This window comes from Pyrgilauda ruficollis, unplaced genomic scaffold (genome assembly GCF_017590135.1).
Source record: "Pyrgilauda ruficollis isolate IOZ18807 unplaced genomic scaffold, ASM1759013v1 scaffold59, whole genome shotgun sequence".
Taxonomy (NCBI): Eukaryota; Metazoa; Chordata; class Aves; order Passeriformes; family Passeridae; genus Pyrgilauda; species Pyrgilauda ruficollis.
The window spans coordinates 5794015-5817840 of NW_024527599.1; the positions used below are offsets into that span (position 1 = coordinate 5794015).

At 45.3% G+C, this 23826-nt stretch overlaps 1 protein-coding gene across 4 annotated transcripts in view; it reads left to right on the forward strand.

Annotated features, from left to right (window-relative positions):
- AP2B1 (adaptor related protein complex 2 subunit beta 1) overlaps window positions 1-23826 on the forward strand; it is a 77019-nt gene that overhangs the window by 1116 nt on the left and 52077 nt on the right. For all 4 annotated transcript variants that reach the window (XM_041482463.1, XM_041482466.1, XM_041482465.1 and 1 more), the window contains exons 2-7: window positions 3043-3100; window positions 5057-5162; window positions 7082-7217; window positions 8754-8999; window positions 21208-21398; window positions 23320-23541. In XM_041482463.1, the coding sequence (XP_041338397.1) occupies window positions 3064-3100; window positions 5057-5162; window positions 7082-7217; window positions 8754-8999; window positions 21208-21398; window positions 23320-23541 (938 nt within the window). In that variant the 5' untranslated portion in view covers window positions 3043-3063. The remainder of the gene's footprint in view (window positions 1-3042; window positions 3101-5056; window positions 5163-7081; window positions 7218-8753; window positions 9000-21207; window positions 21399-23319; window positions 23542-23826) is intronic.

Sequence of the window (23826 nt, forward strand, 5' to 3'; positions counted from 1 at the left end):
GTTCCTGGCACTCCAGTGGCCCTGGGCCACGCTTGGGCTGTCACACAGCTCCTTGAGAGGCTTTCCAGGAAAAATGGGTGGCACCACTTCCACTGGAGTTAAACCAGGGATCACTTGAGAGCTTTAGGGATTGATGGTTTCAATGCCCAGGAGCTTGCCTTAATCCCCAGGCCCTTAAACCTGCCACCCTCCTGTGTGGGATCAGTGCTGGGGGGCAGGTGAGGCTGACTGGAGTTATGTGTGGGGTCAGGCAGGTGTTGGTCAGGTTTTCTGTGTGGGTTTGGGCTGAGGAGGCTTATCCTGCTTTGGTTCAGTCTGCATTGAAATGTCAAGCCACTGTTGGTAGCACTGAGCATTGCTGGAGCTTTCTGGAGCCATTCCTCCCTCTCATCGCTTCTCATTTGCTGGGGTTGGATCAGGAGGAGCTTTTGCTGTCAGCTTTGAACACCTCTTACCTGTTTCCATCTCAGCAGGTGCTGGGCACAGAACATTAGTGAGGAGGGGACAGTCTAAAGTGATTTTTTTTCTGAAAATACAAGGCTCTTCATGACGTTCTAATTTACCTTGGCTCTCCTGGGTTTGGATTTGTGTACAAGGAGCTGGCATTTTCTGCAGTCACACAAACAGCAGTGTTTTAAATATCTGCTTCCATTTGCTGTAAAGCATGCTGAGGTTGTTAGTGATGAGATAATACCCAGTGCTGCTGGCAGGCTGTCTCTGAGCAGTGTGCAAAGCAAGCTCTGGCACACACAAAGCAGCAATCTGTGTGCTCCTGAGAAAAGGAGCTTTATCCTGTGCTGCACGTGGAGTAGGGCAGGTTGGTTATTGACCTAAGGCAGCTCTCTTTACATCCATCAAAGGAGGCTGGAAAGGCATGAGCTGTGCTTGGCTCTGTCTGAGTGTTTCTAGGATTTTTCATGTTTCCAGGTATATGAAAGGAGAAAAACAACAATATTTGAAAGGAGAAAAACAAAATATGCTGCGCTTGGGGTTTAATGACCATCTCTGAAATCCAGCAGGGTTCCTTCCTCTCTGTGTGTAGCTTTATTTAACTGGGCTGATGTTTGCAGTGTTTGGGTTGGGTGTTTTTTTTTCCTCCCCCCTCCATTTTTTCTTTAATCTGCTGCTCTGGCCCCAGTTAAAGCTGTATTAGAGTAGCTCAGCTGAGATGTGACCCTGGATGACAAATCCCCACATAATGCAAACAAAGAACATCGAGGCCACGTTCAGTGCTTTTTGCATGGCACTGGGCCAAATACTCTGGCAGAGAAAAACATTTTAAGTCTTCCTTTTAAGCTGAGCTCAAACCCGAAGGACTCTGTCAGCAATAATATTGCAGCTGAACACAGACTCTGATTTTAATTACAAAACAAGCTCCACAGCAGCCTCTGCTTTCAGGAGGGGTGTGAGATTTTTGCTGGAAAAATTGCACTCATTGTGGCTTTCCCAACCCAGCCTCTGTTTTGGAAGGAGGTTAAACCTCCTCTGCATGAGGAATGTGTTTCCAGAGCTGTCTCCAGGCTTGGCAGGAGCAGAAAGGGAGGGAAATCAAACCAAACCCAGTAATTCAGCCTAATTGGATGAGGTGGAAACCAGGCAGGCACAGGGCAGGCAGCAGCTCCAGGAAACTGGGAAAAGCAACAGGTTGATCCTCATCCAGATGTTTGGCAACTGGACAGGATGATCCCATGAAAAAAGGGTGGAAATTGGGGCATTGTCCCTCAGCAACTGCTGGGAATTCAACTGCTGGAGTGTTCAGGTGGATGGGGGGAAGTGGAAAGGTGCTGGCATTGGGGTTGGTGAAGGGGTGAGGGAGGAAAGGGTTAAGGAAGAGCAGTCTGACTGCACTGCTGGGAACTCCTGGAGTTCAAAGCTGTGCTGGTCCTTTTGTTGCTGAGCCAGCAAGACCTGCAGGGTTTAGAGGCAAGACAGGCAGCATTTAGGGAACAGATGATTTACTGCTTTGCTGGCAGCCTTTAAGGTCGTGGAAGGATGTGTAAGTGAAGGGGAATTGGGGCCAAAAAGATTGAAAAAGGAGGAAGGAAATGATAAAATCCTTTTTGAGATGGTTTTAGGGTCATAGTTCCTAGCATTGATACAGACTTCCATCAAAAGCAGTAAAAGTGCCCACTCTTCTGCTTGTTTTGAAAATTGCTTCATATTTGTCACAGAGCTAGCAATTGTAAGAATAAAATGATGGATATCCACATATGTTTGGGCAATCCCTGTATTCCAAGGCATTCATTTAGTTCTGTGGAGCAAGAGAAGTGCTGGTGCGACCACTCTCATGGCTCTGCTGAGCATTTGCTGCTCCAACAGCATTTTTCCACCCTGTACACAGGGGAAAAAAAACCCAAAAAAACAGAGCAGCACTGAAATGATGAGCTTCGTGTGTGTGTCTCAGAGATGGGATGTCAGATCTTGGCAGAGAAATATTTCAATTTCAGGCTTGAGAGAACTGAAAAGTAATGGCTTTTCTTTTCAAAAAACACCACTGTTTTGCATCTGCTGGGAACAAAAGGAGGGAAAGGAATGAAAGGCCTGAGGGTGGGTGTTGCAAGTGGGGTTAATTGTGCCTTCCATCAGATGCAGCACAGGCAGAAATCGTTAGGGGGAGATGAGATGACAGTTTTCTTTGTCTGAAGCATGGACTTCTCCCTGCCAGGCGAGACACTGGATGTGCTTTTCCTTGGAAAATGAATCTGTGTACCCAAGAAAGACAGCTGCAGAGCATACCAGCATCTGCTGGTTATAAGGAGTTCTAAAAATGCCTTTTGCCTGCTGAGACTGAGAATTTAGGAAGCTGGGCTGGGCACCACTGTTGTGTTTTTACCAAGCCCTTTAAATCCCTGGCTTTGCCAAGTAAAACCAGCAGCAGGTGCAGGATGAAGATTGGGGAACTCGTGCCTGTGGATGTGAAGCTTTTGCTTCCTCCTTCACTCACCAACCGTCGTTGCTCGAGTTCCTGCCTCACAAACTGGCTGTTGCCACCAAACAGCATTTGGAGCTGACTTGTTCTTTTTTTATTCTTCATGTTCTCAGGTGTTTTAAGGAGCTGGAACCATGACGGACTCCAAATACTTCACGACCAATAAAAAAGGTTGGTGTTGAGCTGGTGCAGTGGATTGGAGGTGGTGGGTGGCTATTTTTACACAGCTTTTTTAACTGCATGCAGGAGAACTTGTGCTTTTCTCGTAGCTCTGTCCCTGTTTCTCTTCTTAATCATCCAGGGAGAAACTTCCAAAGTAGGTCACATGGTGACAAAAGACAAAACTGGGGTATTATACGTTTTTATGATTCACAAAATGACCCAAATTGCTGCTCTTTCAAGGATCAGAAAGCAAAGCAATGGGATTTGAGTCCAGATCTGGCCAAAGTTTTGGTTATGGGCTAACAAGTGTCATACTAGGGATGGTTGTTAATTTGGGCATCACAGGATTAAGCTGATGTGAGTAATTTAATATTTTTGGATATATACATCAAGCAAACATAATGGGTTTTCCTGCTGCCATTTTCTCCAAAGCTGCAGGTGCTCTGTTGGACTTTCCTCTGCCTTTACTGCAGGTGTGTGGTTACCTCACCTCAGGACAAGCTGCTGCCCTTAACAATGGGAAGCCTGGAAAGGCTCTTTGAGATCACTTTACTCATTCAGCTGTTTCAGGGCAGGGCTTGTTCTGCTGAGACTGTCCCAGGCAGATTTTCTAACCTGTTCTTGAACAAAACACTGTTGCTGAGTGCAGTTTAAGCCTGATCATTCTCCAGCAGATGTGGAAAATGGTTTACATTAAATTCTCCTTTGCAGAATGGCTGAGTGCTTCCTCTGAATGCCTGCCAGTGAAAAAACCCACACTGTTGATGTATTTATGTGTCATTAAGCTTCACAATGAGCTCATAAATGAACCTAATACAGTTGACATCTTTTGAAGGAGCAGCTCTGAAAGTTCAGAGCTGAAGGCAGGTTTTTGTGGGCTGGCTGCAGGGAGCCAGCCTGGGCTGGGTGAGAGCTGGAGCTGTCTCAGCTCTGCTCCAGGGCAGGAGCTCTGGGTGAGTAATGCCAGGCTCTTCCTCAGGCAGGAGGGATGACGAGTGGTCTCTGCACTGCAGCAGCTTCTCTTCTTTTTTGGAGTCCCTGGCAGTCTCAGATTAAAATCAGTGTCAGATTTTAATTAGTGCTGCTGCTCTGAGCAAGTGTAGGAATGGAAAGTTGGTGCTAGAACTTGTCAGGGATATATGGATATTTGTAATGTGTGCTCAGGCTGTGGCTCCCAGTGGGAATGCTGCTGGGTGTCCTTCCTGAGGGAAGCTGTCTGTCTGTTGGGAGCATTATCCTTCTCATACCACTGGCTCTGTCTGGAACAGGCCTGATAAACAGCCTTTTGCACATGTTTTATAACTTGATTGCTACTTTGGTGACCCAGCCTGAACTGGCTTTCTACACAGTCATATCTGGAGGAATTAATGCTGTGGAAAAGGCTGCTTTGGGAGCCTTGGAATCCAGACAAGCTATGTTACATGCAGCTTTTGTTAGTGGTAGCTCTGTCTTTTTAGCTTTTTTCCACTGGACTAAACACATGCTGTCCTGTTCAGGAACCACAGCATTTGGGCTCCACTCCAGCTTTCTCAGGAAGCTTTCAATGATGAGCAAAACTTTAAAAAGTCTGGGCAAAATTCCTAGCTTAGTTTGTTTCTTGCAGGCACGAATCTGGCATCTCCAAGTATCTTTTCATGCTGGTTATGTAATGGTTGCCTCAGAGAAACAGATGCTCCAGGGATGTGATTTGGTGTCCTGGAGGTGGGAGAGCTGCCACACGCAGCGTGGTTCTTGTTTGTGGCATTTTCCTCTGCAAGGTGGAGTCAGATCAGTCCCTTGAGTGTTGCAGCTTTGCTTCTCAGTGAACCATGTTCTGCACAAGGTCTGACAGCTTCCAAGTGCAGCTGGGCCAGTTTTATGGGAATAAAGACCAAGAAAGCAAAAATTCACTCTTGAATTATCCTCTAAAACAAGACCTTTTCTTCTCCTGAGAGGTTTAATCTGTTTTTTTGTGTCTTCTGCCAGGAGAGATTTTTGAGCTGAAGGCTGAACTCAACAATGAAAAGAAAGAGAAGAGGAAAGAAGCTGTAAAGAAGGTTATTGCAGCCATGACTGTGGGGAAGGATGTCAGGTAAAAGCAGTTTGCACCTGTGGCAGCTCAGGTTGTCCTGGGGCTCAGGTGTGGTGACACATGTCCATGGAACAGCTGGGGATGGCTGTGTCTCTGTCTGTGCTGTGCCTGAGTCACAGGTTTCTCAAACTCCTTGCTGTCACTGAGACAAGAGAAACAACTGTTTTCACTGTGGGTTTATCTCAGTGCCAAGAGCCCTTTTTGTTTAAAGCATATCCAGAATTCAGCCATTTTTTATGTCACTTTAGGTGATATTTTCTTGCTGCTTGCTGTCCTGGGTTTTAGTGTTACAAAGATAATTCCAAGTTTTTCTTAGCCTTATCTGGCAGAGCATAAATTTAAGCTGCATTTTAAAATGGCTGATGTTAAAATGGAACCTGTGTCTTACTGCAGCTGAAGGACACTGGCATTTACTGTCCCCAGTACTGTTTTCTAAGAGAACCAGAAAAACCTGTTGGGATGAATGCTTTCTCCCTTTCTCCCTGCTGTTCTTGGAGCCTAACAGAGAGTCAGTAATTCTGGATTCACAGCAGCCTGGTCTGTTGCCACGGAAATCAATATAAGCTTGCAAATTCAGCATCATGACTTCATCACAGAGTGAAGGAACATGTAAACTGAAAGGGAAAAAATCCCCTAATCTTTTCTGCCACCAGCATTTACCCATCACCTTTAGATCCCCACAGCAAACCTGGGAGCTGCAGAATCTTTGTGTAACTTCCTGTGTTATTCTGCAGTGCTGTTTACAGATGGCTGCTTGACATTTGAGTGAAACCCAGCTTGCAGTGTTTAAGCTTCTAATCACTCTGGACTTTGCTGGTCTGAAATCTGGCAGGTTCTTCATAGGTGTCCTGCATGACCAGAACATTTTAAAGCAACATTTTTCCTCTTGTGGGTTCATTTCCAGGCCTGGCATGGTAGAATTTCCTTGTTTGATGAACTCCCTAGTTGAAACACATTTAGGAAATGACAATAGTTTTCACCTCCTCCTATGTTAAAGCCATAGAAGAGATTAAATGATTATTATAAAAGCCGTTTCAAACTGCTTTGAAAGGGAAGGTGACCTTCCATTAAACGGTAGGATGCTTAAAGTGGAACTCCTGCTTTTCTGGCTTCCTTGATATTGTTACTATCCCCTTTGCATGCCATGCAACCTCTGTTTTTTATTTTGTGGGTGGGAGTGTGGATCTGCTGGAGGTCAAGAATGCTCTGCAGGGAGATCTGGGCAGGCTGAGTGCCTGGGCTGAGGCCAGAGGTGTGAGGCTGGGTCACAACAACCCATGGAACACTGCAGGCATGGGGAAGAACAGCTGGAAAGATGGCAAAGGACCAGGGGTGCTGGTCAGATGTGGCTGAGCATGAGCTGCTGAGTGCCCAGCTGGCCAAGAGAGCCAATGGCACCTGGCCTGTGTCAGGAGCAGTGTGGCCAGCAGGAGCAGGGCAGTGATTGTCCCTCTGTGCTGGGCACTGGTGAGGCCACACCTCAAATCCTGGGGTCAGTTTGGGGCCCCTCATGACAAGAAGGACATTGAGGGGCTGGAGCATGTCCAGAGGAGGGGATGGGCTGGAGCACAAGTCTGGTGAGGAGCAGCTGGGGGGGCTCAGTCTGGACAAAAGGAGGCTCAGGGGGGATGTTCTCACTCTCTGAACCCCCTGCCAGGAGGGTGCAGTTGGGGTCAGTCCCTTCCCCCAGGTGACAAGTTACAGGATGAGAGGAAATAACCTCAAGTTATCAAGCCAGGGAGATTCAGATGGGATTGAAACAGGCAGTGGTGGAGTCACCATCCCTGGAAGAGTTTCAGAAGTGTTTAGATGTGGCACTTGGGGACGTGGTTGTGGCAGTGCTGGGGGAACTGCTGGCATTTCCTAACCTAAACAATTCTCTCATTCCATCCTTGCTTGTCCTTGTGTTGTGTGTCCAGCTCTCTGTTCCCTGATGTTGTCAACTGCATGCAGACTGACAACCTGGAGCTGAAGAAGCTGGTCTACCTGTACCTGATGAATTATGCCAAAAGCCAGCCAGACATGGCCATCATGGCTGTCAACAGCTTTGTGAAGGTAACCTGCTCCCCTGGCACATCAGGAAAGGGTCCAGCACAGTGGCTGCCAGCACATCTCTTTGTCCACCGGCCTTTGGGAGCTTTATCTCTGCTTTGGGGCTGGCCTCGTAGAGGAGGGTGCTGAATCCACTAGATCTGGGTCCTTTCTCTCAGTTGTTCCTTCTGGTTATTGCAGAGGAGGTGACTTCAGCAGCCCTGTGAGTGGCTGTGAGAGAGCCTGCTCCAGGGAAAACTGCTACTGCTGTTTTACCAACTTCTGGTACTGGAAAACAGATTTTATCTGTTTCATCTTTCAGCCTTTGTAGTATCTGAGACATGGATATCAAACTTCCTGTTTGAATGTTCCAGCTGTGCTCTGTGTGGAAAACCTTTATCTCTGGTGAAACTGAGAGACAGTTCACTGGAAAAACAACAGCCTGGTTGCTGGGTTGCCTTTAGTTCTCTTGTCAGGTTGCCTCTCCTTATCTAGGAAATGTTATTTCAGTCCCATGTTGTGCAAGATAAAACCCGGTGCTTAGAAGTTTGAGACTCCTTGCAGAGTGTTATAAAATATGAGACACTGGGGAATGGGATTGAGTTCCAAGTTTCTTTTGTGGTCCTTGAGGAAGGAGGTGAGAAGACCTAAGCTGAGAGATCTGCTCTTCTGGTCAGAGAGGATGTCCCTGTCTTCCTCTCTGGAAAGAAGATTGTCTGTCTTTAAAGTGCAATTCTGTTAGAATGGACTAACAAAATGATATTTTCCATCTCACACCCTGCAGAGGAAAGCCTGGTGTCCCTTTTGGCAACTTGAGGGACAGGTGTTAGTGAAGGGCAAGTGTTGACACTGGTCTGCACTAACCCAGCACTTTGCAGTTCAAGATGGGGAATGCACTGCTAGGATGTGTCACTTCTCTTGCAGACTTTAAATTAGTTTATTAGATGCAGGAAATTTGAACAGTGAAAGCTAAATGCTTTTGTAGGTCGTTCTGTAGCCATCCTTTTACAGGCTGATTTTGGAGGAGCTCAGAGATGTAGATGGATTTGATGCATGGAAAATTATATAGGCTTGGAGTAGGAAATGTTGTATTCCTGTCTGTCTTTCCTTTTTCCTCTTCAGGAAAGCACCTCTAGAGTAGCCTTTTGCTTAGTCCTTCATATGTTGTAACTTAAGGGATGTTTGTGTTTGGCCTTTAAGAAATAGGCCTTGATGACTGTTGCATTGTGTTTAGTTTTCCCCATTTTATTTCTTGCTCCTTGAAACCAGGAAGGTTGGAAATCAGTAAATTACTTTGTCTGTGGTGAGATTTTGGATGCTGAGAGCTGCTTCTCTAGCTTAGCTGTTGGATCATGTTGAAAGCAGCTTTGCTGGGAGAACGAAGGGATGCAAAGCATCTCAAGGCAGTGTAAAATATTTCTGCGAAGCAGCAAGTGCCCTTTTATCCCTGATCTGAAACAATTGCCTGGCTCTTAGCATGCAATCAGAGAGATGCTGCTTAGGTAAGAGCAGCCTGGCTGCGGGGAATGCTGGTGCAGATGTGTTTGTGCTCTGGTGCAGGACTGCGAGGACCCGAACCCGCTGATCCGCGCCCTGGCCGTGCGCACCATGGGCTGCATCCGCGTGGACAAAATCACCGAGTACCTGTGCGAGCCCCTGCGCAAGTGCCTCAAGGACGAGGACCCCTACGTGAGGAAAACCGCAGCTGTCTGCGTGGCCAAGCTGCACGACATCAATGCCCAGATGGTGGAGGATCAAGGGTTCCTGGATTCCCTGCGGGATCTGATTGCAGACTCCAATCCCATGGTAAGGTGTTCCCAGCATGTTGCTTTATTGTAAATTCACGGCAAGCCCCGTGGCAGGGAAGAAGGATGCATCTGACTCCATGTTGTCAGAAGGCTAATTTATTACCTTGTTATACTATATTATATTAAAGAATACTATACTATACTAAAAAATACAGAAAAGATACTTACTCAATGCTAAAAGATAATAATGAAAACTCGTGACTCTTTCCAGAGTCCCAACACAGCTTGGCTCTGATTGGCCAAAGAGTCAAAACAACTCACACCAGAATCCAATGGAACAATCACCTGTGGGTAAACAATCTCCAAACACATTCCACCTGAGCACAACACAGAAGAAGGAAATGAGATAAGAATTGTTTTTCTTTTCTCTGAGGTCTCTCTCTACCTTTCAGCTTCCCAGGAGAGAACCCTGGGTGAAGGAATCATGTTCAGAGAATGTGAATGCCACATGCTTGAGTTTATGTTGTTTGAAAATCACAAACGTGAAAGGTTCTCGGATGATTTTGATTAGGGAACACTTGTTGCCTCACAAAACAAGGAGTATCTTCTGTTGTTAGTTCTCTTTGGGCTTTTGTCTGTTCTGAATGCTGCAGAAGTGTAACTTCCTGGCCAGGTGAGTCAGAAGAGCAAGAAATATGTGATGCTGCTGCCTTGGTGACAGCATGTAGCTCTTGCTTTCCTGCAGGCTTTGGCTGTTCTTGGAATAAGAGTTTGGATGAATTAATTTGCTAATGCAGATAAATCCACTGGCTTGTAATGAGTGGAGAAAATCAATGCTAATGTTTTTAATAAAGTTAAATGAGTTGTCAGAGTAGAGGTGGAGATCATGACCAAGAATTTCACAGGAGTAAATTACTTACTAAATCAGCATTTAATTATGCTTGATGAAGGGTCCACTTCCAAGCCAGGTGTCTCCTGCTATTATCTTGTAACTAAAAGGTGGTGGCCAAGGAATTGAAGTGTCCCACTGCATCATCCTTTCATTTAATACTGTTCCCTGCTGGAATCCAGGGAGCATACCAATATCAGCCTGACCCTTAGCAGGGAAGAAAACTTCTGCAGCTCAGTTTGACTCAGAGTTTGAGAATGTGACTGATACTTTTTTAGCTCTTTTAGAGAATGGACTCTGGGTAAAGAAATAATCTCCTGTTACTAGGGCAGGTTTAACAGCTCTTCCTGTGGTGCATGAGTCAAACCACAGAATTTCTGTCCTGCTGTAGTCTTTGGGCACCTGATAAACCAAGTGCAGGTGAAAGCATCCCCTTTAGCAGGAGAGTGAAGGCTGCTGATTGCTCTTTGTAAGACTTTGTAGAGACAGTAAAACTCGAGGTGTCTGACTGTCACAGGCAGCAGTCTGAGTGGTGGTGTCTCTCAGGAGATACAGACACCTCTTTTCTCTGATATCCAGCTCTTTTACAACTTGTTCTTTTTATCTGCCTCCCTGATTTTTTTTTTTTCTTATGCCAGGCTTCTGAGTGAATATTGATGACTACTTGAAGGTGCTTTCTTTGTCTAGGCAACTCTGAGGCTGGTAGAGAAACACCTGCTGTTCCAGTTCAGTGTGGAGGGTGTGCCTTGCAGCCTCTGAAGGACTTGCTTGGGCTTCTTTAGTTCCACTTCAGTGCTGGCCCTGGTGTTCAGCAGCTCCCAGGCAACAGTGGAGGTCAGGGACAGAACCTCCTCTTCTCCCAGCCTTGGTTCCAACTCTTGATTTTGTTCTGATCGCAGCCACATGGCTATGAGGTCAAGAGTTCTGGCTGAAAATATATAGTACCTCAGGACAAATAACAAGGTTTTGCTTGCCCTTTGTGCTTGTTGATCTCTGTGGGACTCAGTGGTTTGGTAAATGAGCCACTGGCTGACAGGAGAGCACAGATATGTATTTAAAAAGTGCATTAACTTAATATAGACTTAAATGAATGGTGAGAAGAAAAATACCAAAGGGCAGTGTGTGTTCCATTTGCTAAATAAACCTCCAAAAGTAGCACAGGGCTTCCTAATAAAACATCAGGAAGACTCATGAGCTCCTGGGTGGTGATGAGGGTGGGCTGGGACAGCTCTCCTGAAGCTGTGCAGGGTCACAGTACCTGCCTCATGTTGTACTCACTGCTCTTTCCAAAACTGAGGATTCACAGCTGGAAAATGCACTTTGGGGGAGTGGTGGTGATGAAGGAGAGCCTGGGGTGTCTTTTCAGGTCTGCAGGCTTTGAGAGGATTCTGTAGCTGGTGTTCTATGTACTGGTTTCCCAGGTTTTACTGTAGATGGGGCATAATATTGCTGCTTTTTAAGGGTGCATGGGGAGAGGTTTTATCAAAGGCTTGATGCTCTTAGAGCTGATGATTTAATACAATATTTAATCTGGTTACAAGTTTAGTAGAAAAGGAAAAGAAATTTTAGACAAAAGAAAGAAATTTTAGTAGTTAAATCAACTAAATCAGTTAACCTTTTAGTTAAGTTGATCCTCTTTGAAATTCCTTCCTGTGTGGCACAGTGGCTCCCTCAAAAGTACAGGAGTTATCCACCCCTAATTAAGGTTAATCTTCCTGGTCAAACCATCCACTTAATTGCTGCTTTCTCCATGTGAAACTTCCTGATGACCTTGAATTGTGTTTGCCAAATAAGTTATATTTGTGTGCGAGTTGATATTTATGAAGGTATTTTTCCTTGGAATGCAGTCCTGCCTGGAAGGTCTTTTTAAGTAGAATGTGTGTATCAGTATTGGCTATCAAAAAGAAAAGATTGCTGGAAGGAATGGTACAGATGGATCTGTTCTGATGGCCTATTCCTCTGTAAATGCTGCATCTCAATCATTGCAACCTGTTAGCCAGGCTCATTCATATTTATATTATAAATGTTTCTCCTCTTTTGATGGCTTGTGGAAATGGGCAACATTAGATACTTAATGAAGCAGAATTTTTGAGATGGGAAATACACACTTATTCTCTCTTCTGAGAAATGAGGATTTTGAGCAGGAGCTAAAAAAGACTGCAGCTGAAAAATAGTCTTCAAGAAAGGTTTTATTATGGCTTTGTAATTGATTGCCTCTAGCACATGAGCAAGCTCTAAGCATTTTAGCTGGGTGTTGGTAGAGGAACATCTCCATCTGTGGTTCACTAATTGCCTCATAAGTGTGCAGGGATCAGGGTGCATATTTCTCTGGGCTCAGATCACCTTCATCGTAAGGATGTCTAAGCTGGAGGTGACCATGTCAGAAACATTTTGGGTTTGTTCATTTTTTTTCCTTATATTTTTGGATTAATGGCATTATTCTGTGTTAATAAAGCAGCAGCCTTTGGGGATGTTCAGGGTGTTGAGGTGCTGTAGGTGAACAGCCAAGGTTCTTTCCCCTTTATCTGGGTTTTTTTGTGGTCAGGACATGGCTTTAGGTCACATGAAGTGATCTTCTGTGCAGGTGCACCCCCTGGGTGAATTAATCCAAACTTCTAATTGCAGATATCTTGGTAGGGATGTATCTGGTGAGGTGGGTATCTGGTGGCTTTTGGCATGACAGCAGAGTTATCTGAGTTGTATTGTGCAGCCCATGGCCCAAAACCTTTCACAAGGGCAAGGTTCAGTTGCCCTGCAGAAGTTTGATTGTGAGGAAGTCTTTAATCTCATTTTACGGATGGCTCTGAAGTGCCTGTGGCTGCCCTTTTTCACTTGGGATCCTGTTGAAGAGGATCCTTCCATAGAGGGATCCCTCATTTCTTCCCAAAGCTGTCTTAAGGCAAATCCTTCTTTTTTCACCCTGCATTTCTGCGCATGAAGCTCAGCAGAAGCAGGACTGGAGCAATATAAAGCTGGGGCCTGGCTGCCTTGGGCTGCTGCACTTGCTCAGCCCTCAGCACCTCTCTTGCTGTTAACCTGGGTGAAATGCAACTCAGAAGCCTGTTCTCCCATAATCCTCATGTTCTAACAAAAATGTGGTTCCAAAATGAGATTTCTGTGCACTGTTACTGCAGAACACTGTTCACAGCCAGCATAGGTAACAGTGAGGGGAGTGAGGTGGGACTGTTTCACACCTACTGGTGGCCAGAGCTTCTCTGAACTCATGGAAAAACCTTCTTTTGTTATTTTTTTTCCTGCTGTTGTCTTGTTCTGGCCTTGCAATGACTGCTCCTCCTTGGAGCATTGGAGGTGCTGAGCCCAGGAGAAGGAGAGCAGACCACGAGATGGCAGCAGCTGAAAGCAGAACCAAAGCTGACTATCTTTAGACACTTTATTTTGTAACTACTTCCCTCCTGGTTTTTATCCTGCACTTGGTTTTCTTCAGGAATGTAAATATTAGCAGAAAAACATGAGAGGAAATCCATCTAAAACCTTACTGGTCTTTTAATATTTGAATGGAACAACCTTTCTCTCCAAATATTTTCAATCCTTGACCTTCTAAGGTAACTTTTAACTCATGGAATAGATTCCCTGCCAATCTCTCTGTTATCTGCATGGCTTAAGTTAACTGATGTCACCTCTCCCTGCTATTTTCTAGCTTTATCCTGTTCAGGAAATTCCTTCCTGTAGCATTTCTCCTTCCTCATGCTGGATCCAAGGTTTTTCAGGTGTGGCTGTTCTGTGTTTTTGTGGACTGTACAGGCTTTCTGTGCTGTGTTTTACACCCTCTACATCACAATTTATTGTGAGAAACATTCTTGGGACTCAGCACAGAGTAAGCTGAGATCACATAACTGATTAGTAAATGCACCAAGTGTGTGGAGTGTAATTAAACTCTGTTGTCGCTGGGAGTTTTTTGCCTTTAGCATTAACCAGACTAAGAGGGGAATCTGAGATCTGGAGCTGGAGGTGGTGAGGTCCAGCTTGATCTGATCCAAATTCCCTCCAGCAGTATTGAGTTTCCACAGCTCACAGATGAGACTAAAAAGGTGTAGAGATAAATCAGAGTGTTCTCCTGCTGTGCCTGCAGGGGATGTGGGTTCCCTCTCTGCCAGAACTTGAGTGTGTGTGGGAGCTTCCTGGATGACCCTATGGAGGAAGATGATCATCCTTTTGTTTTTCCTACTAGCTAGCAAGCAGAATGTCTCTGAGCTGATGTCCTGAGGAATGAGCCTGTTTAGAAACAAAAGGAGCTTTTGCCTCCTGGGCCTGTCTCCTGCAGGAATTTTATCCTTCTCTTTCTATTAAAGCTGAGAAAAGAACCCCTTGGTGAGAAACTGGTGATCCCCTGAGTCCCAAAAAGACTTTGTGGGAGGCAGTCAGGGATGTGGGAATTGTCTTATCCAGCAGGGAGTGGAACACCACCTTCTCCCTGGACACAGGACATCACTTGTTCCTCGTGGGGACTCTCCCAGCCCTGTGTTTTCCCTGTACAGTTGGTGGTTTTTTCTGGTGGGAGGAGTGAGCTGTCACTGCTGGATGAATTCATGATTCCTGCTCATGAAGGTTGTAAGGACTTGAAAATCCACATCCCAGTGTGGAGCTGAATATTGCTGGGAGCTGTGGGCTCTGCAGCATCTCATCAGCCCGGGGCTGCTCCAGGATACCCTTTCTGTCCTGTGGGCAAAAAAATATCCCTCTTCTTTTCAAGCCAAGTACTGCAGATGCAGGCTGGATCTTGAAGTCCTCCAGCCATGTCTGAATTTGTCCTGTGTGTGGTTTGGGGTTTTTTATAGTGTTTGTGCTGAAAGTGGAGATATTTCCTTCTGGGAGACACTTGATGGCATTTGTGGGTGGAATTTCTTTTACCCAGTGATGGATATGTTGCAGTGAATGAGAACATTGCTTGGGGCTGTTGAAGAGTGGTGGTGCCACTTTGGAGCTCTCTAATGGATGCTAGTGCTGTTTCCATGAGGCTGTCCAGAAGGAAAAGCAGCACTTTTGGTAAACTGTGCAGCCAAAAGCAGCAACAAGCTGGGAGAGAGGTGGGGAGAAGCTGTGGAGGAGCCTGTCTGAACAGTGGCTGTGTTCATGTGTGGTGGCATGCTAGAGAGAGGAAATGTGGGGGTTTGCCTGGCACTGCAGAAACCAGCTGTGTGTGTGGCAGCAGGCACAGCAAAGACCTAAAGTAGGGAGGAAGGGAGAGCTGCCACCTGTGACTGCTGGCACAGCTTCTCGTTTCCCACTCTGACCCCTTGTTCTGCTGCTGAAACCAGCTTTGGCTTTGGAATGAGCTCCTGCAGGGAAATTTCACTTAATGAGCAGGTGTTTTTATCCTAAAGGGGTCTGAGGGAGTTTCAAGCATGCATGTGGGACTTGAGTTTTTGTTTGGTTGGTTTTTGGTATGAAGGATACAGCTCTTGAGCATCTTCCCTCAAAGCTGTGCTTTTTACCTGTGTTTTCAGTACTGGCAGAGATGTGAGGAGTTTGATAATTTGTGAATTTCCATGGCTCCAGAGTTCGTCTTCCCAGATCCCTCATTTATAAAGCTTAATTGACAAATTCATCCATCAGAGACTTGTCTCCTTCCAATTACAGCCACCACTATGTGCCTAATTTCCTAAGCATTAGTCTTGCTGAACGGATCATTCCAGGATCTCTAACATCAATCAGTGTGCTGGGAATTTTGTTGACATGTGTCTACATGTTATTTTGCATTAGAACAGACACTTCTAGCTATTGACAAGTACCATTTGTCAGATAATGTTGTGGTTGTGATGTTTTGTAACTCTGCACCCCCCTTTTTGGGGCTCTGTAAGGAATTTGGTGCTTAGCTGGTCCTTCTTTCTCAGCTCAGAATTTGCCACTGGATGGTGCCAGCGAGAATCTCTGCAAGGAAAATAGCAAAAAATAAAGCAAACCCTTTCTGATGTGTCTGGTAGGTGCCTGATCCAGACTGGGATCACACCACAGTGATTTCTGGAAGGGGAACAGTGAGTTGCAGACCCTCTGTGGCTTCCCATGGAGTTTAATTTCCTGCACTGAGGGCTCAGCTGTGCCAAGAAGCCCCTTGTGATGGAGCCATCCATGAGCAGCTTCTTGCCCACCTACCACAAGAGTTTCAGCAGCTGGGGGAAGCTTGTTTTCCTGCCTTACAGCTCACACATCCTGATTTTTACAAGGATATGAGAGCAGGAGTGATGTTCCAGTCTGCCACAAAGTGCCATTTTTCTGCAGGGAAGTGCAGAAAAAAAAAACCCAGTCAGGGCAAGCACACTGTGGGAAGTATAACACTTAACTTCCTTCTCATTGCCACCTTCATAAAAATTCAGCCCACTTGCAAAAAGCGAGCCAGGAGGTCTTCCCCACCCAGGCAGTTTTTGGGATGTGATCAGGAACTGGGAATGTGTGAATATCCCAGAGCTTTAATTTGTATCTGTACATATAAACAAGCATTGGCAGTGTGAGAGGCTCGTGAGGGCTCTCTGACTTGCATGGTTGAGCCATTTCATAGAATTATTGAATCACAGAAGGGTTTGGGTTGGGAGGGACCTTAATGCTCAATTTGTTCCATCCCCTGCCATGATCAGGGACATCTTTCACTATCCCATATTGCCTCATTCAGCACTTCCAGGGATGGGGCAGCCACAGCTTCTCTGGGCAACCTGTGCCAGGGCCTCACCACCCTGACAGGGAAGAATTACTTTGGTAAAGTAAGAAATGTTAATGGTTCCTGGGCTTGGGAATGGTTCCTGTTTCTAGGGAAGCAAAGTAAGGAGGGCTTGGAGATGAAAGTGGTGATGTGAACAGGATGAGGGGTCGTGTTCTCTGGAGAGCCCCTGTTAGGCACCCTCTGGGCACACAGTGTGGTCATAAAAATGAGTGGCCCTGTGAAATACCCATCCCTGGATGCTCTGAATCTCCCACCTGGGAGCCTGTGCTTGATGGCACGGACGGACGTACCCTGCAGGCCCAGAGGGCTCTTTGAAATGTCAGCACCTCTCCACTCTCAGAATCATCTCTTGCAGCCTTGAGGCTCCCTTGAGAGCAGGAGCCTCCAGCTGTGGAGGGAGCGCTGCCTTCCCTCAGCACCTTCTCCGAGCCCCTTCATTTTTCCCCCTTTTCTTCATTTTCGCTTCACTTTAGCAGCATGGCAAGCCAGAGGTTCCTGTTTCAAGCAGCAGAACATTGTATTTCATTAACTCCATTACACACTTGGTTTAATTTCCAATTAGCTTGGGATGCTAGGGAAATAATCTGATTGCTTTGACTGGTTGGCGTTCTGGATGTGCCAAACTTCCCTCCTGTCCCCCCAGCCCCTGCAAAGCTTTTCTGTGTGGGCTGCCAGGCAGACATGCAGGTTTTCAGCCACCCCCTACCCTCCCTGGAGCTGTTTGATACCATTTGCTCTGAGCTGAAGGTTTGAGCTGCCAGAAGGAATCACTTGGAAATCACAGAGCTTCTACCTCTGCAGCTTCCCTCGAGGTCAGGTCTGGTCTGCCTGGCTGCAGAGGGAGTTTGTCTGGAGGTGGATTTAAAACTGTTGGGCTCTTCTTAAAGCTGGGATGTAGATTTAAGTGTAGAGGTTTGGGCTTGGTTTCTTTTTGGTTTGTTTTTTTGGTTTTTTTTTTTTTTTTTTTTTAATTTTTTAATAAGAGCCTGAGAGATTTTGTTTATCCTCATCCCAACCACGCTTCTCCAAGAGCCTACATTTATTGGGAAATTCCAATAAATTCCTCCAAATTTGTCAATAAATTCCCATAAATTTCCTCCAATAAATTCCTCCAAATTTGTCAAAATTCCTCCAGCCAAAAGGAGGTTTATTGTCATTCAGCTCATCCGTGCTCCAAAGGGATGTTGCTGTGGCTGCATTTGAATAATGTCATTGTGTACCCAGGATAAACTGATTTACATCAGCCAGCCAGGGACCTGTTATTGTTATTAAGTATTATTAATTCTTCAATCTGTTCTGCATTTTCATTTTCTGGGGGATTTTTAAGCAGATATAATTTGGTAGCTCTTAGCTTAAAGTTAGTATTATTAATTGTGAGTCAAATGAGGCATTTTCCAGTGGAGTTAGCTTGGAATTTTAAAAGATTTTCTGTTCATTAGCTGTTTATGCTTCCATATCTGTGGCTACTGGATTGACTTCTGTTTTTTCATTATTTTTGAGAACTCAAGACTACACCAGCTGTTAGTTTTATGTACTTTAAGTCTGCTTCTTCCAGTCTGTGGAATAAAGTGTACAACTCACTCATCAGAATTAACATGGGGCATGTTTTGAAAAGCAGAGAACACTTTGTTTGCTAAAGAAACTTAGGGGTTTTTGCAATCAGCCTGTGAAAGTTGTCTAGTTCCTTGGTCCTATACCACTTGTAAAGCTTTAGCTTACTTCTATGTCCCCCAGCAATTCCCTAATTTTTCATTTTGAAGAGAAAATAACTTCTTGTAACTGATCACTTTGTTCTTGCTGTTTAATGTAGTTGGGCTTCCTGATGTTGTGTTGCTGTGTTAAGGAAGAAGTGTTAACCGAGCTGAAGACTTAAGGTTCAGCTTTGATGTTGCAGACTTTTTTAAATTTTTTTTTTTGGCCAAAACCCATCTTTCTAAATATTTCCAGTGGCACTTCCTTGGGTGCCAAAGCACACAGTGGATTAGCAGGTGATGTAACACCAGAATTGGTCTCGAGTGGTTCTTTATGGACTTTTTGCCATACCTGAGTGAGAACTCTTAGTGGGGGGTGCTTCAGTCCCTGGCCTGACCTCTCACTTGGTGGGAGCAGTTGGCAGAGCAGGAGCTGTGTGCTGGAATTGTGCAGTGCTGTGTTCCTGGTGCTGCCTGAGGCACTGGCAGTGCCAGGGAAGAGGTGAGGCTGTGCTCCAGCCAGTGTTTGTGTTGGACTGTTTCCTGAGAGCTGTTTGCCTTTCAGCTGTGCTGGGGCTGTGTGAAAAGCCTTGAAGATGCTGATTGTTTTTGTTGGCATAGCACAACACCATAACACATCAATATGTTCAGTGCAAATCGCCAGCAAGTCCTTTTTTTAATAAATATTGTTTGAAGTTTGCATTTATTCCCCACCCTTTGCCTTATCCTTTGCTTCAATTATCTCCTTGTCACTGGTGCTGAGGTGGGAGGTGAGGACCAGCTTTAATTGTGGACTGTAGATTGTAGATCCCAGCTCTGGCAGGACTGAGCTGCCACCAGCTGTTTCACAGCCCCTCCCAGTCCTTTTTCTAACACTCAAGGAGACCACAGCCCATGTCCCTAAGCCCATCTGACCTGCTGCCACTTCCTCATGGATTCTTTGAATGGAATGATGAGAGGATTGCCACATGCTGTCCCATCCTCAGCTTTGAGCTGGACACTTGCATTTTTTGCTGACAGGAACCCAAAAGATGCTGAGAGCAAAAGTTCATTCTCAGTTTAGTCTCTGGGTTGGAGCTGCTGCTCTCCACCCATGGGAGCAGCATTTCTGTGCATCCTCTGCCCTTGGCAAACACAGAGATGGACTCCATGGACCCTACAAGGAAGGGAATACGAGCACAGGGTTTAGGATATCCTGGAAGTGCCCAAAAACATCTGAATATGGCACCTGGGGACATGGGCTTGGCAGTACTGGGTTAATGGTTGGATTCAGTGATTTTGGAGTTCTCCAGTCTCTATTCTTCTTTAGAGAATTCTAAAATTCTCTATTAGTTACTAATTTATCAATTACTGCAACAAAGTGCCTGGCAGTGTGAGCGCAGTTGCCAGAGCTCCTGTCCCTCTGTATGACTGACAGGTCCCTTTCTCTGATGCTTTGGCTGTGTAATTTTTTTTGTCAATTCAAAATTTTTTCCCCAAAGTACTGTCATTTTATAAGCACTTTTTCATAAGGATTTTGAACTTTTCAGTGGCTTTTATGATTTGTCTTCACTGGTAACTTCAAAAATACAATGATATTAAAAATCTTTTACTTCAGTTTTATGCTGTGTCACATTAACCATTCAGGAATTAGGCAAATTAAATAATGAGGAGGATAAGCAGCCTATCTTAATAAGTTCCTCATTAAAACAGTACAAGAAGACAGCAGCACTGATTGCAAATGATTTTGGTGACAGAAGGCTCATTCAACTAATGAAATTCATAAAATCTTGGATCTAAATCCTATCTCTGACCTCTAGGTGTGAAATGCAGAACAATCAACATTACTGTGCCTGTGCAATGACTTTGGAATATATTGGTTTAATGACAAGCAGGCATGGGAACAAGGCAGGGAAGGTTCTGGTTGTGCTGTTCTTGTTTTCATTGTGCTGCATCAAAAGCATCTTTAGCCATCCAGACAATCAGATGATTTTAGATAAGATGTTTCTTTGCCTTAATCTCATAGAAAATAACACCATAAATCTTCATTTGAGCAGGTATTTATTGGGAGTTGGGCTGGACATGACGTACATTGTAAAATGTCCTGAAAATACCTTTTCATAGGGGATTTCATTTTCTGTGTCAAACTCTGCTTAAATCCCCTTTCCTGTTAGTTTAACAAATAAGACTTTAGTCTCATCTGCAAATTTTCTATTTTGTCTCTATATTCTGCAGTTCTTCTATTAAAAAAAAAATCTTCCCATGGAGTCTGTTGGAATAACTGTTGAATTTGGGTATGGAATTAAGAGTTAGAAATTTATTCTGCACTCCCACTTCTGTTTGTGTCAATCTGGACCCTGGACCTCCTCTCTGTGTGCTTCATTTCATCTGTGCTTAAAAAAGAGAAGACCTTATATAGTCCTAAATGCAGCAGGAATATTTTCAGGGATGAGTTGTGCTGGAGTGCTTGCTTTACCATGGCTCCATAAAGCAAAAGGATGTTCTGGAGACTGCAACTGAAATATAGGTTATTAAAAATTTAGCAGGAGTTGCCCGTTTTGGAGAAATGGTTTGTTTGCTCTCAAACTGTGTGACCTGCCAGTGCTGCTGCAGAGCTGGAGCCTGCCAGGCACCTGCCAGCTCATTTTTGGATCACTGCTAAGCCATGTGCCATGGGGAAATTGGGCAGGAGGCACACATTCCTGAATAAATAGGGCAACTGGAGGTTTGGGCATCTTGATTGTAAACCTGAGCATCCCCTGGAACTCGGGGAGGATGTGGAGCCTGCAGGGAGGCAGGGTGGTGGCGTTTCCTGTGGATGCCACAAAGTCTCTTGTCCTTGTCTTGGGTTCCTGTTCCTCCCAGTGAAGCTTTGGGCTCTGCAGGTTGGTTATGAGGTGTGCTGCATCCCAGAAGGCTCAGATAATTGCTGTGGCAGCTGATAGAGCTCCAGTTTGCTCCCTGTGTTCCCAGCCCTGGCTCAATCCCTGCCAGCCCCTCCTGCTCTGCTAACAAGGAGCTCTTCTTCCCCCAGGTGGTTGCGAACGCCGTGGCCGCCCTGTCAGAGATCAGTGAGTCCCACCCCAACAGCAACCTGCTGGATCTGAACCCTCAGAACATCAACAAGCTGCTGACAGCTTTAAATGAGTGCACAGAGTGGGGGCAGATCTTCATCCTGGACTGTCTGTCCAACTACAACCCCAAGGATGACCGGGAAGCTCAGAGGTGCGGTGGCTTTTTGGTGGCACTTGGGGGCTGCTGGGGGTGGTACAGCTCTGAAAGGATTTCTGGTAACAGGCCACTGTGGCAGCACAACTAAGACTTGATAAACTAGATTTAAAAGCAAAGCTACTTTTGGTAGCTGAGATTCATGTTGGAATCCTGCCCCTTCCCTCTGCAGAACAATTTTCTCTGTTTATCTTTATTTTCTATTTAAAAGCCTGGTTCTAGTGGGGACTGGCACTACTAAGAAGGGATCAGCCCAAGACCAAACCTGTAACAGTGGAAGCACTGTTTGGAGGATTTTCTGGTTTAAAGCAGACCAGTGGTTTCCTATTTGGTTTTGCTGCTTTGAGAGGCAAGAAGCCTTTGTAGGTTTGTGGGTTTCCAAAGTACTGCAGGTCTGGAATATTTTCCAACTGAAAACTAGTCTGTGATATGATAGAAGTGAAAATAAAGGTAAGAAATTATCTTTCTTACTGTTCCAAATTCACCTTTGTGCTTTTACCTTTAACTGTGATGACTAAACCTAAATAGAACGACTTTAGGGTTTGGGTAGTGGGCTGTTAGTTTGTGCACTTCAAAGCTCTTCCTCATCTGTCTCCAGAATCACAAAAAGCCAGATTGTGTTCCCAAGAAAACAAGGATTCAGCCAGAAAAGTAACTTGGAACAGGGAGACTCTGAGATGATGTATTTAATGCAGCTGATGTGGGGATGGAGGGGGAGGAAGGATCACAAGCCCACGTACAAAATCCTGGCCAGGCCAGTTGGAATTTGATGGGTTTCTTCATTGACTCTTTTTTTGATGCACTGTTTCTAAGAAGCCTCCCTGTAGTCTTGCTGGTTTTTTTTTTTTTTTTTTATTCTCTTGTGTTCTGTTTCTGTTCCAGAAGCAGCTCTTAATGAGTGCTAGAAACCTGCAGAGATCTCCAGGGTGTGAGCCTGGTGTTATCCCAGCTCTGTCAGAGGAACCACTGGTCTGAGCACCTGTGAACATGTCCCAGTTCCTCAGCTGCAATTCCTCTGAAGAGTGATTTCTCCTTTTGCTCCTTTGTGTGGAGTTTATTCCCTGGAGTCAGACAGCACTGGGAAAGCCACCCTCCTTTCCAGCAAAGTGTCACTCCTCTGTGCACGGGGAAACTGAGGCACAGAGAGAGGAAGCAGCTGGCACATGCAGATGACCTTTGGAAGAGGCAGCTGGGGGTGCTCTAACCCTGACTTGGATTTCTCTGCTCTTCACTGAGTTGTGCTGCTTTCTTTCCAGCATGGCTGAAAGCAAATCTTGCAGGAAAAGAAACTTCAGGAGGCACAGATGGGAATAAGATTGTTCTGGGTTAGCAATATGCAGGAGGGAGTGGGAAGAAACTTGACAGATGCTCTAAGAAAGACCATATGAACCCAAACTTCCTTTCTTTTTGGGATGGGCTGTTTAGGATGCTGTTTGACTACAGGATCCATTATGGCAAGTGGGATTTGGGAGGATATTTAGGTCACTCTTTTCTTGTGTATTCAGAGGAACAGAAATCTTTTTCTGTTGAAGTGACAGCAACCCCCCAGCAAGTCAGAAGCGTGTATCACTTCTGAATGGTTATATGGAGGCTAAAGTGTTTTCCAGTAGCTGTTTTTGTTAAATTTATGTTTGTAAGCGACAGACAAGATCACACAAATAGAAAATACCACCAGGAAAAAGCAGGAAGTGTGGAATTGTTCCTGAGCTGACTGTGGCAGGAGAGAAACTTGAAACTGTGAGAGAAGTCCCTGTTTGTTTCCTGCTGCTTTCAGGAAAACAGGACTTTGCCCATTCGTTGTGAACAAAACCAAATCCAAGCAGTGTCTGAGAAGCTATGTGCGGTCTCCTAAGTTTAGATTTGAAATATTTGGCACTCTGAAATCCATTTGAACCCTTTCTTGTGCCTCTGTCCCCAGCATCTGTGAGCGGGTGACCCCCCGGCTGTCTCACGCCAACTCAGCAGTGGTGCTGTCAGCAGTGAAGGTCCTGATGAAGTTCCTGGAGCTCCTTCCCAAGGACTCTGACTATTACAACATGCTGCTGAAGAAACTTGCCCCTCCTCTGGTGACTCTGCTGTCTGGAGAGCCTGAAGTTCAGTATGTTGCCCTGAGGAACATCAACTTGATTGTGCAGAAGAGGTAAAGGCTCAGGGGGCTTAATTCCTGTGTTGTCAAAGGCCATCTTGTTATCTCAACTCTCCAGATACTGCCACATGCACAGAATTTCTTTTAATCCAGGCTCAGATCCCTTGAGAGCCAGGTTAAACACTCATGACTCTGATAGCCTGAACTGATTTCCTTTACAGCATACTTGGAATACCAGTTTCATGCAGTATTTCTTTACCTGCCTCTCTTCACTTTCTCTTTGTGAGTAGTCAGAATTGGCCTCTATAAATCAAAATGGCAAACAGGAACAGTTCACAG